Below are 26,122 nucleotides of genomic sequence, written 5' to 3'. Positions count from 1 at the left end.
CCTATTTGTTATATTGGAAAACAGATGTCGCTGGTATCGTTCGATCAGTTACCAAGTTCTTGCATTACATTTTGTGCGATTTTTTGCTATGCTATAAAAGAGGTAACTAAAAAACGCAAATTTCGAGTTACCTAGTTTTTGCATTCACACGACGATATGTACTTCGGTACATTAAAATAATATATAATGAAGTAGATGTTCTCCATTCATTTTAGTGCTTTGGTCCTTGCAGATGGTGCAGTGTTCAGAGTTATAAATTTTCATGTTGTATATAGATGTGATGCTAGACAGTCATGCTCACTTGTCAGTGTTCAGTTGGAAGGTTGTTGCTTCTTTTCTAGGTTTGGTTTTGTTCACCTGCCAATGTTTCTTTAATATTTCTCCAAATTTTGTCATGGGATAATTTCGATGCTTCTACGTGAAATAGGTCATGGGTTCGGTTTGTTACTAGCCTTCTCACTGTTTTTGTGTCTAGTGAGGTTGAAGTAGGTCTGCTGTTTCATTCCTGGAAATGTCAACATGTGATGGAATCCATTGAAACGTTATCAATTTTCCTTGTCTGTTAAGGAGCTTTAGTATTTCCCTAGCTTCTTTTATAATTTTGGATGTAGGCTGGGTATTTGAAGTAATAAAATAGTATGTTTGCTTTGGTATTTTGTATTTTTTTTTATTTCAGGTTAAACATAATGACTACTACTTTTTAAGATACAAATTATTATAGTAACTTACTTACTTAAAATTGGGCCCATGTTCACATTAACTGTTTAATGAAAATGATTCCAAGAATAAGTACTGTAAGTGTCGTTATAATTTAATTAAATCTATATACAAATAAAAAAAAGTTTCGTACATATTATTTTGACCCAAAATAAGTCATGTCACAGATGCACAGATACACAAAATTTAAATACATAACATTAAATATTTGTCACTATAGAGTCTTGACAACTTTTACTGCACATGTATTTAAACTCAATATGTTTCATGAAATAAAAGTAAAGATTACTCTTTATATAAAGTACAGGATGAAAGTTTATTCTTTATACAAACTATTATCAAGAATAGATACACAGTGAAGTTAATAATATGAACAGGAAATGATGCAAAATATAACACTACTTAAAGTGATTTGAAGGCCACAAATGTATGAGTTACATATTAAGAACAAAAAAAATATGCAAATGCCTGGAAGAAATGGCTGTATGAAATTCAACATAGTATACCTAAATAGACCTAATAGCGATCATGAACTGTGGCATATCTATAAATCGTTGTTAATTTCATTTTTATTTAACTGAATGGCAGGACAATGTGCGTACTCACACTAAAATTACTTTGAGATTAACATTCTATAAATGAACAGTTGTAGACGAGTACAGGGGAAATATCAATAATAAAAACAAAGAAAAAATTTTTTTTCTACTCCGCGCAAAATCAAACGTCTATTTCTGAACTGCAGACAGATAATGGAGGGAATCAGTTTCACTGTAGTAACACTGTAAAGACCATATGTACAAGTACAGTTTAGACATGAGGAAATGAATTGTGAATGTTTCTGTCTGTCCATTGCGGAAACAAGCTTAAGATACGGTTATATTGCAAAATATTTTAAATACAAAATAGAAGCATTTAACCTACAATATGATATAACAGTCTGGCAGTGAAGCAACTGGAGTTCAGAGGGTTTATTGAAAATCACTGTGCGAATAGACGAGGAGTCTATGATCAAAAGTGAACGGATATGCTTTCCAACTCCAGAAAATCTAGAGCTAGTACACACAAAATTGAGAATGAAGTGAGAGGGAAAACAACTACTTTTATGCTTTTAAAATTTCCCACAAATGGGAAGTTTAATGTGGCTTTACACAAAAATGAAATTCTAGATTGTGTGTAGTATAAAGTTTCTAAGGAAATTAGTCAGAAATTGGTTTGAAATGAAAAGGAAAACTTTCGATGAAGGAGCTAGAAATAGTACTTTAGCTGATATGCGAGATATCTTAGAAACTTAGAGAAATCTGTCAATACAGAACAGTGAAAACAACTGTAATTTACTTTAATGAAACATATATACATGTATGACAGATACTAAATTAACAGTGGTTGATTGTTCAATGACATTAGAAATTTAAATGATCTGCATAATAATTCTTTCTTCGCATTATTAGTCCAACTATGATGGTATTATCCAGACTTTTATAATTTATAATTTGCATATGCACAGGGTCGGATTTAAATGGGGGAGGAGAGCAAATGCCCTGAGGCCTCCCATGGACAGGGGCCCTGCAATCCCCCATAAGAAAGAAATAATAATAATCCGTGGCGCTACAGCCCGTAAAGGGCCTAGACCGACCAGCCTGCTGCTGGCCTCATGCCCACATGCTGAAGCAGAGTTGAACGATCATACAACCACACTGGAGGTATCATGTGGTTAGTATGATGATCCCCCCAGCCGTTATAGCTGGCATTCGCAACCGGATTTTGCTACCTATTGTAGCTCCCCAAGTGCATCACGATGCTGAGTGGGCACCAGTCCCATACACTGGCCGAAATTTCATGAGAAAATTTCTTCCCCCATGAAGACTCGAACTAGCGTGCATTCCGTAACGCGAGTCCTAGGCAGATACCTTAGAAAACATCTCTATTTTTTTTTGTCAAGTTTATATACATACTTTAACACCTGTGGTCATATTGTGTGTTTAGAATCTTTGGGTATATCAGTAGGGCGCTGTTACTATTGTTGAGTTCCTGTTTCTGTTGTGTGCTCATGTAAGTGATTTCAGATTTTGATTAATGTTTATGATGCTTGTGATTGAGCTCGTGATTAATGTAAATTTTCAATCTCCTTTGTGACTGAGTGAAACCATAAAAAACCCAGATTGGTCAGCCATGGGGTTTGAACCCGGGACCTCCCAAATGCGAATCTCAAATGTTACTGTCTAAACCAATGTGCTCAGTTGCAGCAATGATGTTCTTCCTGCTGAGACATGACGATTTTTTTCAACTTACAAATTCTAAAAATGTGGGGTGCTAAAAAGTTGTTCTTTTGGCTTTTTCAATATATATGGTCATGCTTGGTAAATAACTACATGAAAAATAGTTTTTTTTTCGTAACATTTATAATTTAGATTTACTGTTATTTAAAACTTACGAAAAAGAAAATGAAATTACCTAAAAGTCAATAAAGCTGACTGCGAAGTACTAGTTTGTTTTATAATACAATTTTTCTTATTTTATTTTATGTTTAATAATTTCCATAATTTTAAAAAAATTACTTCTGGCAGTGCTACAATTGTTGTTTAGTCAACTGTCCAAAGACAGGTCTGAACCTCATTAAGTGATACCAACAAGGCACTACTTATGAGGCAACTAGGCAAGGTGATAATGGGGTAGGGTGGCCAGTTCCTTTCCCCCTTCATTGCATACATCGCCGATTAGCTACATATTCCACTAGTCAGACTTCAGATGCATACAAACAATTGTTCTTCCTCTGACACATATCGTCAAGTGAGATGTACTGCCTGATAATAGATGTACATTATCAGCCAGAGCCTCAATCAGAGATAAGTGCTACAATGGCATCTAGAAAAAGAACAAACTGTGGACATTTACACACGAGAGCAGTCTACTTGGAAGTGGTAAAGTGTTATTGCCCTCTAAATTCCAAACTCTGCGAAATATTCGAGATATGGGCTACTATAAGAGAACGGAGTGGTAAGGATGTCCGAAACTACCCAGCAAGTGTTGAATTACTTCTGAGACACTTGATGGGAAGACCTTGCCAAACAGGTGGACAGGTGATATTGTCAAGATGCTAGACAGTGCAACAGAACTTGAAATCAATCTTTCATTCATCAAACTCTCAATTGCAGAACCTCTTATACCAGTGAGTGACAATGTCATAAACGATCTTTATAATTTTTTTTTTATCTTCTCTCAATTCCTGGACAAAATTCCTTTTTCCATTAAATGGCTGCATCAAAAGACTCCTATTTCCTTTATGTATATATTATTTCTTTGAACAGTAGCACAATAGCAATGCAACATCTCTCATCTTCCTTACCATTGGTATGACTAACTTGCAATAAGAAGAAATATTTTTGCCTTTAGATAAAGTAATGTATTGCAAATTTCTATTCGACAAAAGCAGCTTTGATACGTTGGTGTGCCCTTAGCAAGAGGTGTTTTTTCCGTGGTATCCCCTCCTCCCAGAATACTTTTACATGCATGAAATGTTTTTCTGATATATTTTTAGGTGTGTATAAATGTGCATGTTCCTCAATGCCCACGTTGACAGAATGGTATTTATACTGCTTTACTACAGGCTTCCTAGTGATTATGAAGGATGAACTGTAAGCTTTCAATTAGTGTAGGAATAGACTGAATGGATATGGAATGTATCTACTCAATGAAATCTTGCCAGCGAGCTAGTTAGTTAAATGAAGAAAGGTGCTGAATGTTGAAGAAATGTCTTGTCTTACCAAAGCCGTAACAATTTTAGTGACATCAGAACTGGTGTTTTTGTTTTAAATCTATGATGTAGAACATGGTTTCGGGTCTTATTACACAAACATACATTTTTTAATATACATTCCCTAATAATATTGTATGTAGTGTACTATTATTATGCAAAAGATTTAATAAATATTAAGTGATGCAGGTACAGCAAAACTTCTTTTCACTTGTTTTTATGGGGGTCTGAAGAAAAAATACACGTAAGTGGGGAAAAACATATAACTGAAATGGCATTTAATAACATTTGAAATTTGAAGACTATACAGAAAGAACAAGTTAAATCAATTTAGTAAAATTTTCACAAAAGACAATAAAATTACAACTTTTTTTTTTTAGTTTATAATATAATATTCCTACCCCATAATCTCCTAGCTTAGTTGCTTCATAAGTGGTGCCTTCTTGGTATCACTTGAGAGGTTCAGACCTGTCTTCGGATAGTTGACCAAACAACAACAACATATTATATTTTGAGAGTTGAGATGGCTTTGAAATCATAATACTGAAATAAATGAAACTGAAAATTTTTAGAAAAGATTTACTATGTGTTTGGATATTTATTGGGGTTATTTTGAGCAATTAATGAAATTATGTAAAGTTAGCATTTATTTATCTGTATCGGATATGTCTTGTTTCAAACACCCTGTACCATTTCAGAATTTCGGTATAGAAAAAAATGTTTTAAACAAAAGTACACCTCTGGTTGAGGTTCTGGCTGATACGTAAATCTATTATCAGGCAGTACATAGGTGTCGGAGGAAGAACAATTGTTTGTATGCATCTGAAGTCTGACTAGTATAATATGTAGCTAGTCAGCAATGTTTGTAATGAAGGAGAAAGGAACTGGCCACCCTACCCTATTATCTCCTGGCCTGGTTGCCTCATAAGTGGTATTACTTGTGAGGTTCAGACTTGTCTTCGGGCAGACAACAACAATACAATATTCAAATTCATAACACATGTTCTTTAAAAATGTAAGATTTGTAGAAAACCTTAAGGTACGGTATGGTCACACGTCGCTACTTTTGTTGCGCAACTTTTGTACTGCAGCTGCAAAAGTTGCGTGTCGTGTTCACATGTAAGCCAAAAGTAGCGTGCTGCATGCTACTTTTTGTGCTGCGCAACCCAGTGCAGCAAAAGTTGCATCTGGAGGTTGCGAGTCTGTTCACATACCAGGCGCTACTTTTGCAGCCGCAGTCATGCTGCAGGTTTCCATCTCCATGTTGACTTCTAATATACTTTTGTGGTTATGTTCGCATTATTAATAAACTCATGTGAAAGCTTACTTATCTATTATTTGCTTTTCTGCCCTAACTAGTATTCAGAAATTGGCATTGTTTTTACTTTAAAGCTTTTAAAAACGCCTATATACTTAAATGATAACCAACAGCATATTTACTTAATCAATGTTGGCAACCCTCCTGTTTGAAACTACGCTATAGAAAATTAAAAAAGTGAATTATATCGTCAGCAAATATGCTCAAACTGTGTTGTGCATTTAATAACTGTTACAAATAATTTATTTTCATCACATCTAACATTAAAATACATCCAAACAATAAAAGTATCATTGGCACATTTGGGTGGCAACACTGGTCGCAACCGCAGCAAAAGTTTCAACAAAACCGATATCAAAAATGCAGCGGCTGCAACCCTGAGAACCCTGTTCACACGTCGCTACCTTTAAGCTGCACGCAGCATGGAAAAGTAGCGAGCAGGAGGTTCGGCAGCTGCTACTTTTCGGGTTGCACCATTGTTCACACGTCGCAGTACGAGAGTTGCGCAGTTTTTTTTGTACTGCATCACTGCAAAAGTAGCAATGTGTGACCATACCTTTAGATGCTTAGAGCTAAAGCTGACCAATAAATTACAAATTGAAATCCCAATCCTGAAAATTTTACGAAATTGGCATAAATAGTACATATATTGTTTGTCTTGTGTGACCTTCATTTAATATGCAATTAGTTTATAGAAAAGTAAGTTATTTTGAACTGCATGCTTTTTTTTTCTCCTAATGCAGCGGTTATCAGAACACTGCACTCTCGGGCTAGCGTCTCTTACCCGAAGGTCTCTTACAACACCAGTGTGCATTCGTGGCTGCTAGTGGGTATGCTTCCTCCTGCACTAAAGTGCATATCACCATGCACTGCTTACCTGTAATCCATTTCAGCGAGTGCTGATGACCACTGTCCTAATGAATAAACCAGGCCCTCAAATTGTAATACCGGTTTGTGTTCCTACACTTTCACGGCAAACCTAATAATAAGCAAATTGATTTAGAATGTATAAATGACGTTTCACGTTTTCTGGGGTTTAAAATACCATCATATAGGTGTAAAAAAAAAAACGAATAAATGAAAAGTGTATATCATAAATAAATTAACATGAAAAGTATAGGAATTTTGCTGGGACCTCAGAAAAAAAATCGAATGTGTGAAAAACACAAAAGGAAGTTTTACTGCATTTGATCCTTTTAGAAATGTGATGCATTTTTATGCTTTGTGTTTAAATATCCTTTGCCCTTGCAGTAAGTACGAAGAAACTTGTGTGTTCTTTCAGGCAATGGGTTAATTTTTTCATTTAAAAGAAATATAGTGAGCATATTATAAATTTAGAAAATGAGGGTCGAAGTTAATAGCATAAGTACGATGCAACAATTCAACATAATTAAAGTAAAGAGAGACTTTTTGCTTACATTATAATCAACAATCAAACTTAATCCTTCTATTCTAAATTGCATTTCCTTTCTAAGGAGGTAATTGTAAAAATCTTATTTAGAAATCATATTCAGTAATTTACACACTAGATAAAAATGAAAGCAGCTATAAGAGAACATTTTCGCATTAGTATTAAAATAAAGTATTGGGAAAATTCCCATACAAATACCAATATAATTCCAGAAGAATCAAGGATACCGTAACAAATTTTTAAGACTGCTAAGCAGTGCATATATATAAACTTTCATTATTAAATTCTCTCTATTACATCTAACGTAATAATTTATACATTATTATGAACAAGGAATATCTTCTCTAGTGCAAGGAATTGTTAAAAACGACATCTATCACAACAGATACAAGAGCATCATATTGGGAAGCCCAACAATGAATAACATTAAGTGTCTGTGCATTAAACTACAACTACTACTATTTAATAATTTTTATAGATATATTTTTTTGTGTATATTTAGCTGACATCAGATTAAGAGGGTTAAATTACGTATGTTCATCCTATTGAAAATATAAATTTCGAAGATATTTCTTGTTACAGAAGTTCTGTATTAAGGATATAAGTATTTTGTACTTCAAAACTATGTATCATTCTGTGTGTATTTCTTGCTATTGGCATGGAATGCACACTAGTATGTTTAACAGTATTAGACTACATTAGGTATTGTTATATACAAAATATGGAAGAAAAAATACCTTTCTTTCACACATACCTTTTATTAACAATTTTCAAAAGTTGAGGAACTGAGATTGCAATACACCATTAATTGTATAAACTAGAAAAGAACCATTCATTCCACAAAACAAGTTTCTCACAGAAGACAGTATATTAATCTATTACTTCAACAAGTTTCTGGCCTTCAACAATCTGAATGTCACTTATACAAGTTAATTTATAATTAAAGAAAAAGTATTTCATTATTTCAAACACGACAGGTAACAAACTTTTTCACTAAGTTTTAACCAGGGTTGGAATGATAAAGGCACTTCTTGATATTAACAATAAAAATGGAAATACAATATCAATACTAAAGAATATTTCTCATTACAATATGCAATTGTAAATAATAAACCTAACAATATGCAACAAAAGTTATCTGATTATACTGTACTGAATCTTTAAAGAAATAAACAAAAGGTTCTCTAATCTTTCGAGTACTAGTCTGTTTCATTTTGCAACTCAAAATTATTATTTTGAAGACTTGTGGTTATATAAACAAAAATATATAAAGAAGAAAAATTTCACGGGCATAATAAGGGTCTTACTTATGAAACTGATTTAAGAAAAGTTATAGCACTCTAATATCGCCAAGTACCACCATCCCACCCTTGTTTTAATCTTTATCTCAAAAATGTCCCTTCTGACTGAGTCTGTCATTTACTGGGGCCTTTAAATGAATAACGAAAGTTATTTTCAACTGCTATGTGAACTTTTTTAGAGAATTTGTATCTTACATCAATAACTTCCCCTTCATAAGCTCAATACATACTTCATATTTTATCCTTCCTTGCACCTGGAAAGTATTTAGTCAACACCATTTTGGTTTGATATCTGAACTTCAATTTTAATATCGTCATCGTTCAGGCAGAAGTCACTAAGTCCATTATTTTGGATATTTTAAGAAATAATGTGTACCTACATGGCAACAACTTCACATTTATGCCAATAAAATTAACTAGCAGATGTAATCAGAAGAAAAAATATGTTAAATTATTGCAAAACAGATTTTTAAAATTTAATTAAATTTTTAAATCGCTGTAACTCAAAACAACAATTTTGGACTTGGTGATTTCTGCCAGAACGATGACGATATATCCTATTTATAATGACTGTAGTCATTGGGGTATCTTAATTGTTTTGAAAAATATTTACAAAATATCTGGACCTTCAATTTGAATTTCACATTCGTTTACAACACAATCTTCGTTCGAATTTTTTATATTGTTTTTATTCTCTGAAGTTTTGCAATCTCCACTCACACTAGCTGAAGTAGTTTGTGAAGCTTTAATTTCAAAACATTCACAATCAGTATTATGATTAATTGCAGTACATTTGGAAACAGCCTCCTGATATTCATTGTCTACTTCTGTTGTTTTATCTTTATTTTCGGCAGAATCTTTGTGGTCAACACATATGTCTTCACTTTCTGTATCATTATGTTTGGGTACATACTCCTGATGTCTACTTTCATTAATGTCAACTTCTGTTCCTTGATCTTCATTTTCAACAAAATCTCTGTATTTGCCACAGATGTCTTCACTTTCTGCTTCTGTTGAAGTACATACGGAAACATCCCCATGATCTTTACTTTCATTAGTGTCAATTTGTGTTCCTTGATTTTCATTTTTAGCTAAGTCTTCATGGTCAGCACAGATATCTTTTTCTTCTGTTACAGTACATTTGGAAACATCTCCCTGATCTTCATTTTTAGCTAAATCTTTGTGGTCGCAACAGATGTCTCCACTTTCTGCTTCTGTTGAAGTACATTCGGAAACACCTCCTTGATCTTTACTTTCATGAATGTCAACTTCTGTTTCTTGATCATTTTCAGCTAAATCTTTGTGGTCACCATAGATGCCTTCAATTTCTACTTCTGCTGTAGTACACATGGACACACCTCTCTGATTTTTACTTTTATCATTATAGATTTTTGTTTCTTGATTTTCATTTTCAGCTAAATTTTTGTGGTCGCCACAGATGTCTTCACTTTCTGCTTCTGTTGCAGTGCATTTAGACACATCCCCCTGATCTTTGCTTTCATCAGTATCAACTTCTGTCCCTTGATCTTCATTTTTAGCTAAATCTTTATGGTTGGCAGAGATGTTTTCACTTTCTGCTTCTGTTGCAGTACATTTGGAAACATCCTTCTGATCTTTACTTTCATCAATATCAATGTCTGTTTCTTGATCTTTGTTCTCAGCTAAATCTTTTTGGTCAGCACCGATGTTTTCACTTTCTGCTTCTGTTGTAGTACATTTCGAAACATCCTCCTGATCTTTACTTTCATCAATATCAATGTCCGTTTCTTGATTTTCGTTCTCAGCTAAATCTTTTTGGTCAGCACTGATGTTTTCACTTTCTGCTTCTGTTGCAGTACATTTCGAAACATCCTCCTGATCTTTACTTTCATCAATATCCATGTCTGTTTCTTGATCTTCGTTCTCAGCTAAATCTTTTTGATCAGCACTGATGTTTTCACTTTCTGCTTCTGTTGCAGTACATTTCGAAACATCCTCCTGATCTTTACTTTCATCAATATCCATGTCTGTTTCTTGATCTTCGTTCTCAGCTAAATCTTTTTGGTCAGCACTGATGTTTTCACTTTCTGCTTCTGTTGCAGTACATTTCGAAACATCCTCCTGATCTTTACTTTCAACAATGTTAATTTTTGTTTCTTTATCATTTGCAGCTATATTTTTGTGGTCAGCAAAGATGTCTTCACTATCCACTTTTGTTGCAGCACATTCACAAACATTCACCTGACGATTAGTATCTATTTCTGTTCCTGTATTTTTATTTTCGGTAAACTCTTTATGGTTGACACAGATGCCTACAATTTCTGTCTCAATAAGTTTGGGAACATACTCCTGGTCTTTATTTATATTACTGTCTATTTTTGTTCCTTTATCGTCATTTTCAGCAATATCTTTGTGGTTGATATGTACATCTTCACTTTCTGCTTCTGCATATTTGGAAACACCTTCCTGGTCATTAGTGCCTAATTTTGTTCCTTGATATTTATTTTCGACGAAATCTTTGTGCTTGACACTAATGTCTTCATGTTTTGTTTCTCTCACAGTACATTTGGAAACATTCTCCTGATCTCTAGTTTCATTACTGTCTATTTTTGTTCCTTGATCTCTATTTTCTGCAAAATCTTTGTGGTTGGCATATGCATCTTCATTTTCTGGCAAAATTTTGTCTGAATTTTTATAGGCAACATCTATTTCTGCTGCTTTCATAATACATTGATCTTTACTTTCACTACTGGCTCTGTTTATTATAAGCTCTTCATTTTCAATACATTCGTCTCTTTTTTCTGCTCTTATCTGAGTTTCAATATTATCTACAGAGTTTTCATTCATGATCTTGCATTCTTCAGTATTATCCGCAGAACATTCTGTTAAAGCATTTAGTTCTATGACATTTTGTTGTATAGATTTCACAGCTTCATCTAGTTCATCTTCCCGAGAATTTTTCTGCAATTTGGTGTCAGCATTATTATCAAACACAGACCCTTGATTTCTTTCATTAGTAAAACTTTTCAGTTTTTCCCATTCTTTGTTTTCATTTATATCTCCCTGAGTAGATTCCTTACCGTAATTCTCAACTACAGTACTATTTGTTGTTCTTGATTTTGCATGTTCATCTTCAGTGCTTCCCAACACAGCTTTAAGTTCACTTTCCTCTGTTATGCATTTTGCTGAAGTTTTCAGATTTTCACTTGTACTGACAACACTGTCTGGCATGACTAGTTGATTTTGACTCTCAATGGTGACACTATTTGATTTATTCTGCTTCTTTTTATTTTCTTCTGCAATATCATTTGATATAGCTTTACTATTTTCCCTTGTATCTGTAACTGTGTGTGTTATCTGATTTTCTTTCTGAACATGATAACCTTCTGACAAAGCTTCTTGGCTATCATTTGTAATATCTGCATTAGTATCTATCTCTTTTTGTACTTGGTGATCTGGTTTCAGAGTAGTCTGACTCTTATATTCATTATTTGGACTTTCAGATTGAATTTCAGCACTCGAATTCTGAATGTCTTGTCCATTACTAGTATAATTTTTATTGTTTGTAGTATTCTCAAATTGTTTTTGCTCGTCACCATCCAAAATTTCAGAAGTGAAGCTGCTTCCTGTATGATTATAATTTTTCTTGTTTTCAATTAATTTATGTCCCCTTTCACATCTTTCAGTATTTGCTGCTACATTTTGGGCAGAGGAGTGGTTACTATTATCTTTCTCTACGTAGCCTGTTTCTGTCTGTGAAATTTTACCTGACTTGGTAGGATCATTAATACTCACAGAAGAGTAATGTATTTCACTTTCATTTGAATTGTCTTTAGGATTAAACATTTTGGAATCAATACCAGCATTTGCCCCATTAATGGGATGAAGTTCATTCTGATGTATTAAGTTCTGCTGCATAACCTGTAAGGGATTAAAGTTTTCATCTGCTAATAAGTTTTGGTTCTTCATTACGCCTTCAGTGCTGAAAGGTTTTGAGTCTTCAAAACAGGATTCTCTACAATGCACCAAAACAAGGACCGGGACTCTCTTAGAATGAGTTAGTTCATGAACTTTTCCATCTATCTGTCGTTGAAATTTAATCAAACATATTGAGCAGATATATGGATCACATTTTGATTTTCGTCCTCTAGAACGATTTCTTTTGGAAACTGAAGTCATCTTTTGTAGCCTCTTTTTTGGTATTGCTGTGTGTTGTTTCTTATTTCTAACATGATTTGTTTTCAATCTTGGTTTCGTGGACTTCAGTCTTTTGGGTACTGACTGTTTTGTTTTTCTTATTTTCGAACCTGTTATTGGACGTATTTTTTGCTGCTTAGTATTTTTCTTAGCGTATGTCATCTTTGGTTTAGAATCTAGTTTCTGCCACTTCTTAGCTGTATGTGGACTTTTTGGAGTTCTTCTTTTTCTTTGTTGCAAATAATGTCTATTTTGTATTGATTTTCTTGTCGGCAACACTGTCTTTACATCTTCTGACATTTTTTTACTGAAGTGTTTTACCCCTGTCTTTACTCTAGAATGTTTCTTCACTGAATAAACATTTTTGACACTACAAGACTGATTTTCATTTAGAAGGTTTAAGTCCAGTCTCTCGATATTAACTTTCAATTCACTATTTTTGTAGTTGCCTTGCAAATTTCTGCAATTCTTATTAACTTGATGTTTAATGGGATTCCACAAATTTAAATTTGTTTCTGTTCTCGACCTAGGTCTAGCAGGTATTTTATGATCTAGTTTTTTAGAGCTACCAGCAGAGCCGGGGGAACTTCGCAAAATTGTAATGTTACTGTTAATATTATTATTGTATGATCTTCGTTTCGAATCTAATTTCTGTCCCTTTGTTATTGTTCTCGACCTAGCTCCAGCAGGTATTTTAGGATCTAGTTTTTTAGAGCTACTGGGCGAGCTTGGGGAACTTCGCAAAATTGTAATGTTACTATTACCATTCTTATTGTATGATTTTCCTTTCGAATCTAATTTTTGTCCCTTTGTTGTTGTTTTCGACCTAGCTTCAACAGGTGTTTTAGTGTCTCGTTTTTTAGAGTTACTGGGAGTGCTGGGGGAACTTCGTATATTTTTGATATTATTATTACCATTCTTATTGTATGATCTTGGTTTTGAATCTGATTTCTGTCGCTTTCTATATCTACTTGGACTTTCGGGACTGTGTTTCCTTTTTCTCTGTTTCACATAAATATCTTTGTGTTCAGTTTCTGTTAACCTTTTGATTGGAGATACCCTGATATCTTTCGACCTTTTTTCAACTCTTGAGTTTCTCTTTGTCAAGGAAACTTTTTTGCCCCTGTTTAACTGATTTTCATTCAAAACTCTAAAGTTTAATCTGTCAACAACTTTCAATCTACTACTTATCTCACTGGCCTGTAAATGACTATCATTCTCATTACTGTGACAATCAACAAGTCTTGTTAAGTTTGAATCTTCTTTAGCTTTCTTCTTTTTTCCTGAAACAGGTGAGTCAATATATCGAATTTCAGAGATATTTGACTTAGTGGAAGAATATGTTACATTTTTAAAGGTACTGTCATTTTGTGTGAAATTGTTCAGTTTCCTTCTGGTCTTAATGTCTCTTTGTGAATTTTTCGAATGTTCTATGAAGTACTTTGGTGGCTTTAACTCATTTTCTGCACTTCTTTTTCTCTTTCTCGTCTGAGTTTTGTTTTCCTCATTGTCAAAACCAAATTTCTTTTTACTGATGAGATCCTCGTAATTTTTCATTTTCCTAACATCAATCAACTTGATAAAACATTTCTTCAAAGCTAAAATATTTTCATTAGCTCTTTTTAACCCTGAGACACTTCCTTTGGTTGACTGGCGCCTTTTTTGACGCTTGTCAACTTTAACACAGCCACTATTAATTCCCACCATATTTATTTTCATTTTTGGAGGCAGGTACTTCTAAGAAACTAATGCAGCCTGAACTACATTACTGCCACAATTTCACAAGTGTGAAAACTTAAAGAATTCTAAGATGTACATATAATCTCTAACAGGACTTGTTCAATTTAATAGATAAAAAAATATATATTCAGTTTCAATAAAGATTACCACCACTTAATTAAAGTGGAAAATAATTACACTTCCCTAAAAATAGACATAATATACAAACTTCATTTAACTGTCAAGTTTTTTTCAGTAGAACCCTGATAAAATTTTGCAGTGAGCTGGAAGATTCCTTATTTATAATATTACATAAATAAATGAAGGAAAATAATAGATATATTACATTGTACTACAATGTGGAATATAGATAAGGTATTTCGAAAGTAGAGAATAAATTCATTTTACACAAACACGGATGACACTAGCTTCAATCACAATTCATCCTGAATTGTGTGTGATGAGTTTTCTTGCATTAGACATCACATCTGTCTCTCAGAATTTGTATGCTGTAGCCTGAAATCATAAAAAAACTTAATTAAAATGTAATTTTTTTTTAATTACGCAGTTTGTTTATTAATGGTCCACTCAGAAGAGTTATACTCCAGTTTTCAGTTACGTGTGGTCTGTTTCCTAGCAAATGGGCAAATTACAAAGACATGCTAAACCTGGTGAAATTTAGCCTACTGTAGTGTCTGTAGGATGCCAATAGTACAGCTCTAGTCTGTACATAAGGTTTAATCACGTCAAGCTTGAGTTTGCAGATGCAAACAGCAGCAGGAATGGGATGGTGGGGAAGGGGGGAGGGAATTGCCAGTGGTTGGCCAACAGAAAACACCAGGAACGTTCACTGAGACTTAATGTAATTTATTCAGAATTTACTGCATTACTAGAATGAAGTAATGCCAGTAACTTTCCATGGAAAAATGTAATAGTTTATAATGTTATTTTTGTTTTATTAAAACTTTCATAATTCCATAAATACAAATAAGAACATAAACATATTTTCACTAATTATTTATGCAGCACGGAAATTAACAAGTGACTAAAACTGATTAGCTCAAACACATGAACATATCGATTGGAAATGTTCTAAAATGAGTTGGCTTCCATGATACAACAGGACTTGGTGCGCATCAAGAAAGAATTAGTGGTATAGTCTCAAAGGAGTAGGCTTGACACGTGATTGATACTTTGCTGGAGTGTGGGTTCGAATCCCAGCAAGGTAAATTACCAGCTAGAGTTTTTTTCCAGGTTTTCCCAAACTGTAAGGCGAATGATACATAATTCCATGGCTAATTCTTGAACTGAATTCATCTTCATCACAATACTACCTTGCTATCGCTAATTCCATTGATGTTAGGTAACTGCATAGTTTATACAGCATTGTTTCTGTTCTTGAGTAAGCTTTGTTCACTTATGAGGGGTTTGTTGGGCAAGGTCTGTTCACTTATGAGGAGGTTCTTGGGTAAGGTCTGTTAATTTACAAGAAGTTTATTTGATAAAGTCTGTTCACTCATGAGGGGTTTCTAGGGTAAAGTCTGTTGGGTAAGGTCTATTCACTTATGAGGAGTTCCTTGGGTAAGGTCTGTTCACTTATATCACAACAACAAAAGACCATTGTGAGCAACATCTATGAAAATCTGTATTAAAGTTATATACCTCGCTATACATCACATGATATCTATGATTATACTGTGACATGGGTGGAGACTATGCTCTGCTGCCACATGACAGATCACACTTCATAGGTATGACGGGAACTCCAGATGAATCTTCAATCCTAGTGCTCCAGGTTGGTGTGTACTACTGAAGATTGCAAATCGAGCTAAATTAATAAAAGAAAAGTAATAAACTATGAAATCTGAGACAATTTAAAATTAATTTAAATTTATAACAAGAGATTTCTCTTCAATAACAGGAAAAATCAAATGCAATAAAAGAGATAAACTGAAAATTTGAAACCTCTGAGATATGCACAATCTTCAATGTTAAGCAAACCACAGCACAGTCCCAAAATATTTTGAACATCTGTTCTAAGCAGGTATATGCACTGAAAGATATTTATGTATCACAAAATATAGAAATAAAATTGATAAGAGATCTGCTAGGATATAAAAACCATGGATATATTACATCAGATGAACCATTGTTCTTATTATGTATTACATTGTATTATCCCCAAATTCCATTCTATTTGGTATACTTAATGAACTAGTAGACTATTAAATCTCACTACACATATTAAATAAAATTTATTGCATTTTTATATATTCTGTGATGTTTTATTTTTAATGGTTTTCAAAGAAGATCTTTAGACTTAGTCAGTGTGAGGCTTACAACCTCACAAGGTGGAAAAATAATTACTGGAATTTTAATTACAGATATCAATATAGTCAGACAGATTCTAGCTATGTCAATCAAAAAACTTACTGTAGCACACAAAATATAAGATTTAAAATAATAAATATTTGGGGGGAAGGGGGGAAACTTGCAAAGAACATGTTATTGCCACCGGCATAGCTCACTTGGCTGAGGTACTTGACAGTCGATCTGGAGTTATGCTTGGGCATTGGTTCGATTCCCCACTTGGACTGATTACCTGATTGGGTTATTTCCGAGGTTTCCCCAACTGTAACGCGAATGTCAGGTAATCTATAGTGAATCCTCACCCTCATCTCGCTATCACAAGTCCTATCGATGCTAAATAACCTAGCAGTTGATACAGTGTTGTTAAATAACCAACTAAAAACAACATGTTGAAGAGTTTAAATATTTAGGGCACAGCCCATCAAAAAGCAGCCTTGTGGCTCGGTAAGAATGCCAGTACCGGTAACTTAGATTTTAATCATTCTGTATGTGATCATTGACAAAATGTACTCTCAAGAAACTTTGATAATGAAAATAATGAAGTAACACTTCCAGCATCATTATTTGTCTGTCCAGGTAAAGGAAATCTGCTGCAAATATCAAGTAATCAAATTTTAACAAAAGTTTGACCAAAAACTACTTTAGGCCAAACCTGTACATTAATTGAAAAGTAACATTGGTTGGTTGGTTTCTGCACTGCATTTAGCAATAAAGCCATTAGCAGATAAACTTTCCAGTATTTTAGAACTAAGCTACTTTCTGAAGCAACAGCAGAGCAGGATATCAAGTGTTCATTATCCATTTCGTCCTGACTGTTGCACAGAACACAAGATGGTGAGAGATAGGATGTCGAGTCTGTTTAGATGTTTGGCCAGACAATCGTGATCTGTGATCATCCTGTATTAAGTAGTTGCTGATTTTGTTTACTGTCAGTGCCCAGTAAGACTAGTCATCATAGAGGGGTCTGTCCTTCTCAGCGGGGACAGGAGAAGGATAAGTCCAGCACTCTAGCCATTAGACAACTGTGATGGCCGTGACATGAAAATATAATTTTCAATACAAAGAAGTGTAATGAGTGTTACATTAGTATTGAAAAGTTGTGGTGGAAGTTTTTTATTAACTACGCTTCCAACTGCTGAGGTTTTTCAATATGAGAATTAAATATGGGAGAAAAATGACTGACAAATTTTGTAGACTGAGTTCTTTTACATTCTACGACATGGGACTCACAGCTTATCTAACCCTCCTGGAGAAAGTCGTGTTAAGGATTTTATCACACTTTAAAGCTTTGTTGGATTAAAACTTACATACTATGATATCAATATAACATTTGGTACTCACCCTCTTCACAGTAGCTGCTGAAAGTGTTGTCAATCTTGTGTGATATATAATTCACATCACATTACTTACAGAACCTGTTTTATTAAACCTATTCACTAAATTTAGTATTGTTTTTCTATATGGAACTGGGTCACCAGGAAATATACGTCTACAGTTTTCTGTGGGGCAAACTGCAGATTAGTAGACTGACTGCTCCATGTGTTAGCTTGCCATTCTGTCCTTGAAAAGTGGCAGTAAAGACTGAAGTAAGTCAGCTAATTATTAAGCGCAGTTTATTCTCTTACGTTGCATTGTGTTTTGCAATGGTTGTATATTCAGTGCATGAATGTGTACACAGTTGGAAAATGTAAACAGGCCTACAGAAAAAGAAATCATGTGTCAGAACAAGAGAAAACTTAAGACATAAATTTCTGTACAGAAAAATAATACTAAATTTAGTGAATAGGTTTAATGAAACAGGTTCTAGAATGATGAGATGTGAACTACTCTCGGCTCCACAAGTAAAGAACCCTGGCCTCACACCACTTCTGCACAGATGACAGTGATTGACAGGCCAGTTAGGGGAAGCTGTTGCCACGTTTGCTCTTGGCTGGACTCTTTAAATGTATTTTCTTTTGCAACTGGTTGGATTCTTTCAAAAATGGAAAATTCACAACACAGCATTCTCGGCGGTCTCCTGGCGGTATCTTTGTCCACAGTTTCACTAATTGGGGGAGCGTGTCAGTCAGATTTATGGCTTCCTGAACCCAACCCTGCAACGAAGGTTCTTTACTTGTGAAACCAAGAGTATGTATTACACAAGATGGGCAACACTTCCAGAAGCTACTGTGAGGAGGGTGAGTACCGATTGTTATTAAATATAACATAGTACGAAGTTTGAATCTAGTAAAGTGCTGTGAGTTTGCAGTTGCAAGCAGTGGTAGTAGCACTGCATTGGTTGGCTTACAGAAATGCCGAGAATGTTCACTGGGATTCGCTCTATATTAATGAAATCTTATTGACTTGTTGAAAGGCGAATGTGCATTTGCTTCTTCCCAACAGAATTTTGTGACAGTACATATAATACAGTAGGTTAGTCGACAATAGTGAAGCTGATAGAGTATTCAAAGACCGTAGTATCAACAGAAATGTGTTGTTCCTCCATCCCCACAACTAAGCCCTTGTGACTTTTGTCTCTGGAGAACTTTAAAATAAAAAAAAAAATGTACAAAATTAATCTCATAAGCTGGAATAAATATAAAATAGCATCTGGGAAAACAATGTCTTTATTTCTCAATGGGAACTGCAGCAGATGATGTATCACTTCTGAAACAAAGTTTTGAAAGTAAGCAGACAGTTTTAGCATCTTATTCCTTAATCTGGATGAACAATTTTACATTAATAGTTTGTGGTATGTTGAATTATCAATATTGTTGTTTATATCACGAATACCAAACTTTTCATAACTAAACTCTGGGAACAACTTAGCTGAAAGTCGGGTCACCATATTACAGTTTCTCTACAATCTATTCACATGATAAATTAACTGAAAAATAAGTTTGTTCTGCTAAATTCATTGGTAGAAATTTTTCAATAGGAGAACATTCATTGGTACCAACCATTTTACCATGCATTTTACACAAGAAACTCAATGAATTATAAATAAGATGGAGGTATCAATTGTGAACACTTTCATGAGAAATACACATTCTACGGAAATATTGGGCTTGCGCAGCAAGCATAGCATGCCCTGAGAAATCGCCCCTGTATGTATAGATCTTCAGTACATCATTAGAAAAAACAATACACGTTCCTTGCTTATAATGTATATATACAGGGGCGAATGCTAGTCATGAAAGTTAGGCTTGCTCTTTTATTCATTTGGGAAGATGGGAGGATATAATTCATAATTAATAAAAATAATCAGACCCACATAAATAATTTATTTTATAATTATGAAATCATGAGTCATGAATCATATTCGCTTATCAGATGTCGAAGTTCAATATAATAATATTATAATAACAAACATGTCCAACAAAACAGTTTATTTAGTTTTTTCGACCCTGCCAACCAATGCATATTGTTGTATTGAGCTGCACTGAATGAGCGCACATATTCTCTATAATGTCTGTCTTCTCTTGAATAGTCCTTCGGGAAAATGGATTTAATAATAAGGTTTCAATAACACACAATTCCGAACCCACTGCAACACTTGAAATTAATGTTTAAGAATTAATAATACATGCAGCAGCTAACATATGCATTCTGCTCATACAATTACATTGCACTCACAGATCACAGCACATTCACTAGTAAAAGCTGCTGCCAATACTGCTCTGTGTAACGTTAAATGGTTGTTCATGTAGCTCTTGGACCAGAACTTCAAACAACACATAACAGAAGCATGTGCGCCTAGGACGGACTATGGAGGGCATCATATTCTTGCTATTTCTACGTCTTTCCTGTAGCTCTGAGAAACGAACAAGCGTTGCGGTACTTGCAGTGTGCAACCTGCAGATGATATTATGCCTATACAGTATTCCAAAAATCAAAATAAATTTTAATGTACGTAATCTCATTTTGAGAAATACACATTCTACGGAAATATTGGGCTTGCGCAGCAAGCATAGCATGCCCTGAGAAATCGCCCCTGTATGTATAGATCTTCAGTACATCATTAGAAAGGTGTAAATCGCTAATCATTTTTTTATACTGCAGGAAAGTCGAATCACACAAAGAAAACCTACTTATAACGAGAAGCAGTTTTTTCTTTTTCCTTTTCTGGGCAACCTGAATACTATTTGTGAGTCTTCCTTTTATGAGCGTTATTATATACCTGGTATGATTGCTCCTCATAGATATTCCAGCATTTATACAGTGTAATTAACATGTAGTTTTAAGAAAAAAAAAACTGGGGAACCTATTTGTGTTTAAAACCTCAAAATCGAAAAAAATGTAGATAACGAATTTTGTGAAAACGCCCCTCAATTGTTCTTTTTCTCACACACATCGTCAAGTGAGATGTACTGTCTGATAATAGAAGTACATATCAGATAGAACCTCAAATCCAAGGAAGATGAAAATATTATGATGTTGAAATGAAATTTAAGTAATATGTTAAGACTGCTGTAAATAAGAGTATTTAGTTTAAGCTAATAATAACATAAGAATCAAACACCTGAATGAAGTTATTGTTAACTACTCCAGCTATGGAAATGAAGAGTGAAGTTCTTTATAAAAATAGAAACATAAGGCCTTTAAAAATTGTACTAATTTTACTTTATATTTGAAGTAAATGGCAACTGTGAAATATAATTTAATCATAGAAGGGTGATTCGGTCTCGTCTGTCATGCACAGAAGTGGCAGTAGCAGCATATCTTTGTTCCACTATGTAGCTTTGTTCAGTATGCTCCCAGCAGTGTCAATGTGAGATTGCATTCGACTGTTTCTCCCACCAAGACAAGCATTTAAAATGTGTGCAGTAATTGAGAGCTCTCGCCAAGTATGAGGTACATGAAGTAATATGGTTCCTGTGGGTAAAACAATTAATGGCAGTTGTAATTCGTGAGATTACTGCAGTGTACGGGAACATGAGTGACAGTACTGTTTGATGTTGGTGTCGTGAATTCCTAGATGTATGCAATAACATCCATGATGAAGAACGAAGTGGCCGACCCTCTGTTATGAATGATGAAAGTGTTGCAAAAGTGGATGATGTGGTCAAACAAACTCGTCGTTTCACAATTTCGAAACTCTCTAAGCTTTTTCCGTAAATCAGTCTGACTATTCTGTACGAAGTGATGACACAAAGGTAAGGCTATCGCAAGTTTTGTGCTCGGTGGGTACCGAAAGTTTTGTCTGAAGCCCAAAAAACCACGAGGATGGGAGCAGCACTGACATTCCTTCAGCGCTATGAGAGTGAAGGTGACGGGTTTTTCGACCAGATTGTCTTGGGAGATGAGACGTGAGCTCGGTACATGAACGTCGAAACAAAATTAAAGTCAATGGTGTGGTGTCACATCAACTCCGCTACGAAACCACAAAAATGTCTCCAAACATTTTCAACCAAGCTCATGGCAACTGTCTTTTGGGACAAGAAAGATGTCATGCTGGTGGATTTCATGGAATGAGGCACAACAGTAAGCTCTGGCGTGTATTGTCAGACACTAACCAAACTGAGATGAGCAATTCGGAACTAACGACGTGGCATGTTGAGTTATGGGGTTTTTTTGTTCCACGACAATGCTCAGCCGCATACTGCTGCACGCACTCAAACATGCTGTAACAGTTCCAGTGGGAGGTGTTTCATCATCCACCATAGCCTATAGTCCTGACTTGGCTCCAAGTGACTACCATCTGTTTTCAAACAGGAAGAATGACTTGGATCCAAGTGGTTTCAAACGGCTGAGAAGCTCAAGGAGAGTGTTGATGGGTGGCGAGAATCACAGGTGGCTGATTTTTACACAGTGGGAATTTCGAAGCTTGTGAAGCGGTACGACAAATGTCTGAATGTAAATGGAAATTATGTTGGAAAGTAATTAAAAGGTGCATTTTCACTTCCACGTAATATAAGCTCCCTCAATAACGTTCTATCTGAAAAAAAAAATGACCGGAACTAACTTTCCGAATCATCCTGTATAAAGACTACACTAAATTTTAAGAAATACAATAATAGTAAGTCAAGGGATTTTTTTTTGGCTAATTATGAACATAATCTTACATTTGCATAAAGTAAAACTCGAAAAAAATTTGTTTCTAAATAAACATTACAATGAAATTGTCATTAACTCATTATTTACTTCTACTTGGCAGAAAAGGAATGATTATTTTTTTACTCAAATTCCTGTTTAGTTAATTAGGAAGCTATTTAAAATATGGATGTAAGAATCTGATAGTACTACCTTCATTGTGATTAATTTCATCAGCAGATCATATATCAAAACTGCATCAAACACTTTGTTAATAAAAAGAAAGGCGCAGATTGTATGCTGTTCTTGGTTGATAATGGTGTTAATCTGTTGGCATATACGATAAAGCTGCTGACTGATGAGATATACTATGATGTGTTCTGAAGCCGAACTGTTCACCTGGAATCAAATTCTGAAATTAAGGCAAATAGTTTTAGGTTATTCTGTAAAAGTATTGGGTGCAAGAATGGAATGGAATTAGAATAAAATTCATGAGAGGAGGGGGGGCACTTTGGCCCAGTACTGCGACCTGTTACGATCTACTCTGATAACCCTCAAGCTAGGCGCATTCCCAAACCCAGACTGGCTGACTTACGCTAAGGTTTTTGCTGCGTACCCAGGTTTGGAGCAGGCAACCCCCTTCGTTCCTAGGCGAGCCCCCTCCATACACTGCCAGCCGACAATCGGGAACGCTATGGAATGACGACGAAATGGAGATGGAATTATGTAAATGCCTAATATGGGGAAAAACGGAAGAACCCCGAAAAAACTCCAACTGCGACCTTGTCTGCCACAAGTGTCACTGGATTTTTCATGACTGGGACTGGAACCCGGGCCGCCTGCTTGGGTGCCAGAAATAAAACCACTTACTGTATGTACTATTCATTGTACGCAAATATTGAAGGAATAAATAGTGCCTCTTTTGGTCTACTGATAATTCTTCTGTAGAATATGGGGTGAAACGAGCGTTGAGCGGATTCCGCCGATTTTGGAATAGACACCGACGTACTTGAACTGCCAACATAGAAAACAAAAAAATCACACTCAATCGCTTTCACCTTCATCTTGACGGGATAATAAAAGCCTAAACTAACCTAACCTAACCGCGTCAGTGTCTATTCCAAAATCGGCGAATCCGCTCAACGCTCGTTTAACCAAATAAGGTTTCAATTAGATGTACTTAAGCTGTGTATGTTAATGTAACACCAGTTACAATGGCATGGTTCTTATGTGACACAGGCTGGCCTAGCAACTTCTGAATAAGATATTCTTAAGCAAATTATCTCAATCACATGGCTTGAGAAAATGATATTTTGGTAGGGTCCATACCCCAAATTTGTTTTTTTAATATCCACTTTCTAATTATCTAATTACATGTACTTAATCACAACAAAGAGTAATAGTAAAGGAATTTTCACTGGATCACTTGGCTAGAAATGACCTTGGCAGTTTTTCCTCTATGCTGATTAATCTTAAATCTTCCAATGGATTCAAAACTAGTCAACGGAACAACTATAGTGATACGCGGTAGTATACTTAAGTAGTTTAAACACAAATTTGGTCATAAAGGAAAGGTAAGCCAACACGTTAGGAATATTATATAAAACGAATGGACATGTACAATGTGGGAAACAAATCTGGTAACATTCCAACAAATCTACGTGCATTTGTTATATTTTAGATTTTCCTTCTTCATAAGAAGTATAATACAAATAAACTTATCCCATCAAGAAGCACTATCGCTTTAAAATAGTAGCCTTCTTCTTTGTTTAAATGACCCAATTTTTATAACCACATAATATAAATAATAATATACTGGTAATTCTAACCTAATATAGTTGATCTCTTGCTCAACTTCACGATACACGAAAAATCCAAGTCGCAGAACTACCTCAACTTGTTTTTTATTTCATGAAAATAGATTCGGATACCATTAACACCGAAACTAGATCAAGCGAAGACAGAATTATAATTGCCTGGTAAATGTTTCACAAAAACGCCAAACACAACCTTCTTCTCTATTCCCTCAATTTATAAACTAAGCAGTGTTGCCAATAGGAAAGACTTCATATTTCCTAAAATTCGGTTAATTTTCCCTAGCTTTAAGAAAATATCCTTTGATTTCGGGAAAGCATTGTTGATGGGTTCAATGTAGAGCCTTCTTCAGTAACTGAAGATGGCTTTGGTTCAATGACATGCGTATAACACGTTTTTAAAAACAAAATAATTAAAGTGAGTGAAAATACGAATGATGAATGTGATTATGCCTACTTCCTTCAATGACTGTTCTTGAAATGGAATGGGACCCGGCACTGTGATGATTATTGCGCTAACCCTCAAACTAAGCGCATTCCCAAACCCACACAGGCTGACTACACTAAAGTTCGTTGCGTACCCAGGTTTCGAGCAGGGAACCCCATTCGTCCTATGCCAGCCCCCTCTACGTCTCGTCAGCCAGCCGGTTACGGGGAATCCTATGGAATTATGACGAAATTGAGTGAGTTGGAATGATGTGTCTAATATGGAGAAGCGGAACTCCGAGAAGACCCCCATGGGTAGTGAGTGGGACACTGTGCAACGTATTACATAAAGTTATGGTTTAAAGTTGTATGCCAAATTCAGGAGTCTTAATAATAATACAAAATTAACTTAATGTTAAACGCGTCTATCCATGTGAATGTATTGTTGTTAATTCTTATTGTTCAAGTGTGCCCTGTATTATATCCCATGATATCCCATGTCATAAGGGCAGAAGGAGTTGCTCTTTTGGCTATTAAAAATAAAATATATCAACATAGTTACATGGGTTTAATTCATGTTACATAGCTAATGGGAATTCCTGAAAAATGATTCATTTCACTGGGGGGTCCCTTCTGAAATGATTTCAGAAGGGACCCCAATACGGACATTGCAGATTGCTATGCCTCCGTGTACGCAATCGCTGCACATAGGTCCAAAACGCAAATATAGCTGAAAAAAAAATTGATCTATCTAACGGGTTATTAAACAGTTTTATACATACGTCGCGGATGGAATTTTCTTTATATTAACAGTCTCTGATTATGATGGGATAAGATAAACCAGTCGGCCTGGTTGGCTCAGTTGGTATAGCGCTGGCCTTCTATGCCCGAGGTTGCGGGTTCGATCCCGAGTCAGATCGATGGCATTTTAGTGTGCTTAAATGCGACAGGCTCATATCAGATTTACTGGCATGTAAAAGAACTCCTGTAGGACAAAATTCCGGCACACTGGCGACGCTGATATAACCTCGGCAGTTGCGAGCGTCGTTAAATAAAACATAACATTTAAGATAAACCACCCCTTCCTAGGAGATGATTTAGACAAAA

The 26,122-nt window shown here is 35.0% G+C and overlaps 1 protein-coding gene across 4 annotated transcripts; it reads right to left on the bottom strand.

Moving 5' to 3' along the window:
* Positions 1–641: 641 nt before the first annotated feature.
* Positions 642–24,805, bottom strand: LOC138694639 (clumping factor A-like). 4 transcript variants are annotated; one of them, XM_069818564.1, is made up of 4 exons: positions 24,605–24,805; positions 22,989–23,174; positions 16,056–16,221; positions 642–14,909 (listed from the first exon to the last, which is right to left on the bottom strand). In XM_069818564.1, the coding sequence occupies exon 4, from the start codon at positions 14,391–14,393 to the stop codon at positions 9,108–9,110; it is 5,286 nt and encodes a 1,761-aa protein (XP_069674665.1). In that variant the 5' UTR covers positions 14,394–14,909; positions 16,056–16,221; positions 22,989–23,174; positions 24,605–24,805; the 3' UTR covers positions 642–9,107. The 4 variants fall into 4 exon arrangements, with proteins under 4 accessions (XP_069674665.1, XP_069674666.1, XP_069674667.1 ...); XM_069818565.1 differs by lacking the exon at positions 24,605–24,805 and adding an exon at positions 24,105–24,199; XM_069818566.1 differs by lacking the exon at positions 16,056–16,221.
* Between the last annotated feature and the right edge of the window lie 1,317 nt (positions 24,806–26,122).

This window comes from Periplaneta americana, chromosome 2 (assembly GCF_040183065.1).
Source record: "Periplaneta americana isolate PAMFEO1 chromosome 2, P.americana_PAMFEO1_priV1, whole genome shotgun sequence".
Lineage (NCBI taxonomy): Eukaryota > Metazoa > Arthropoda > Insecta > Blattodea > Blattidae > Periplaneta > Periplaneta americana.
Note: the sequence above shows the minus strand (reverse complement) of the source record. Positions and strands in the feature narration are given on the sequence as shown.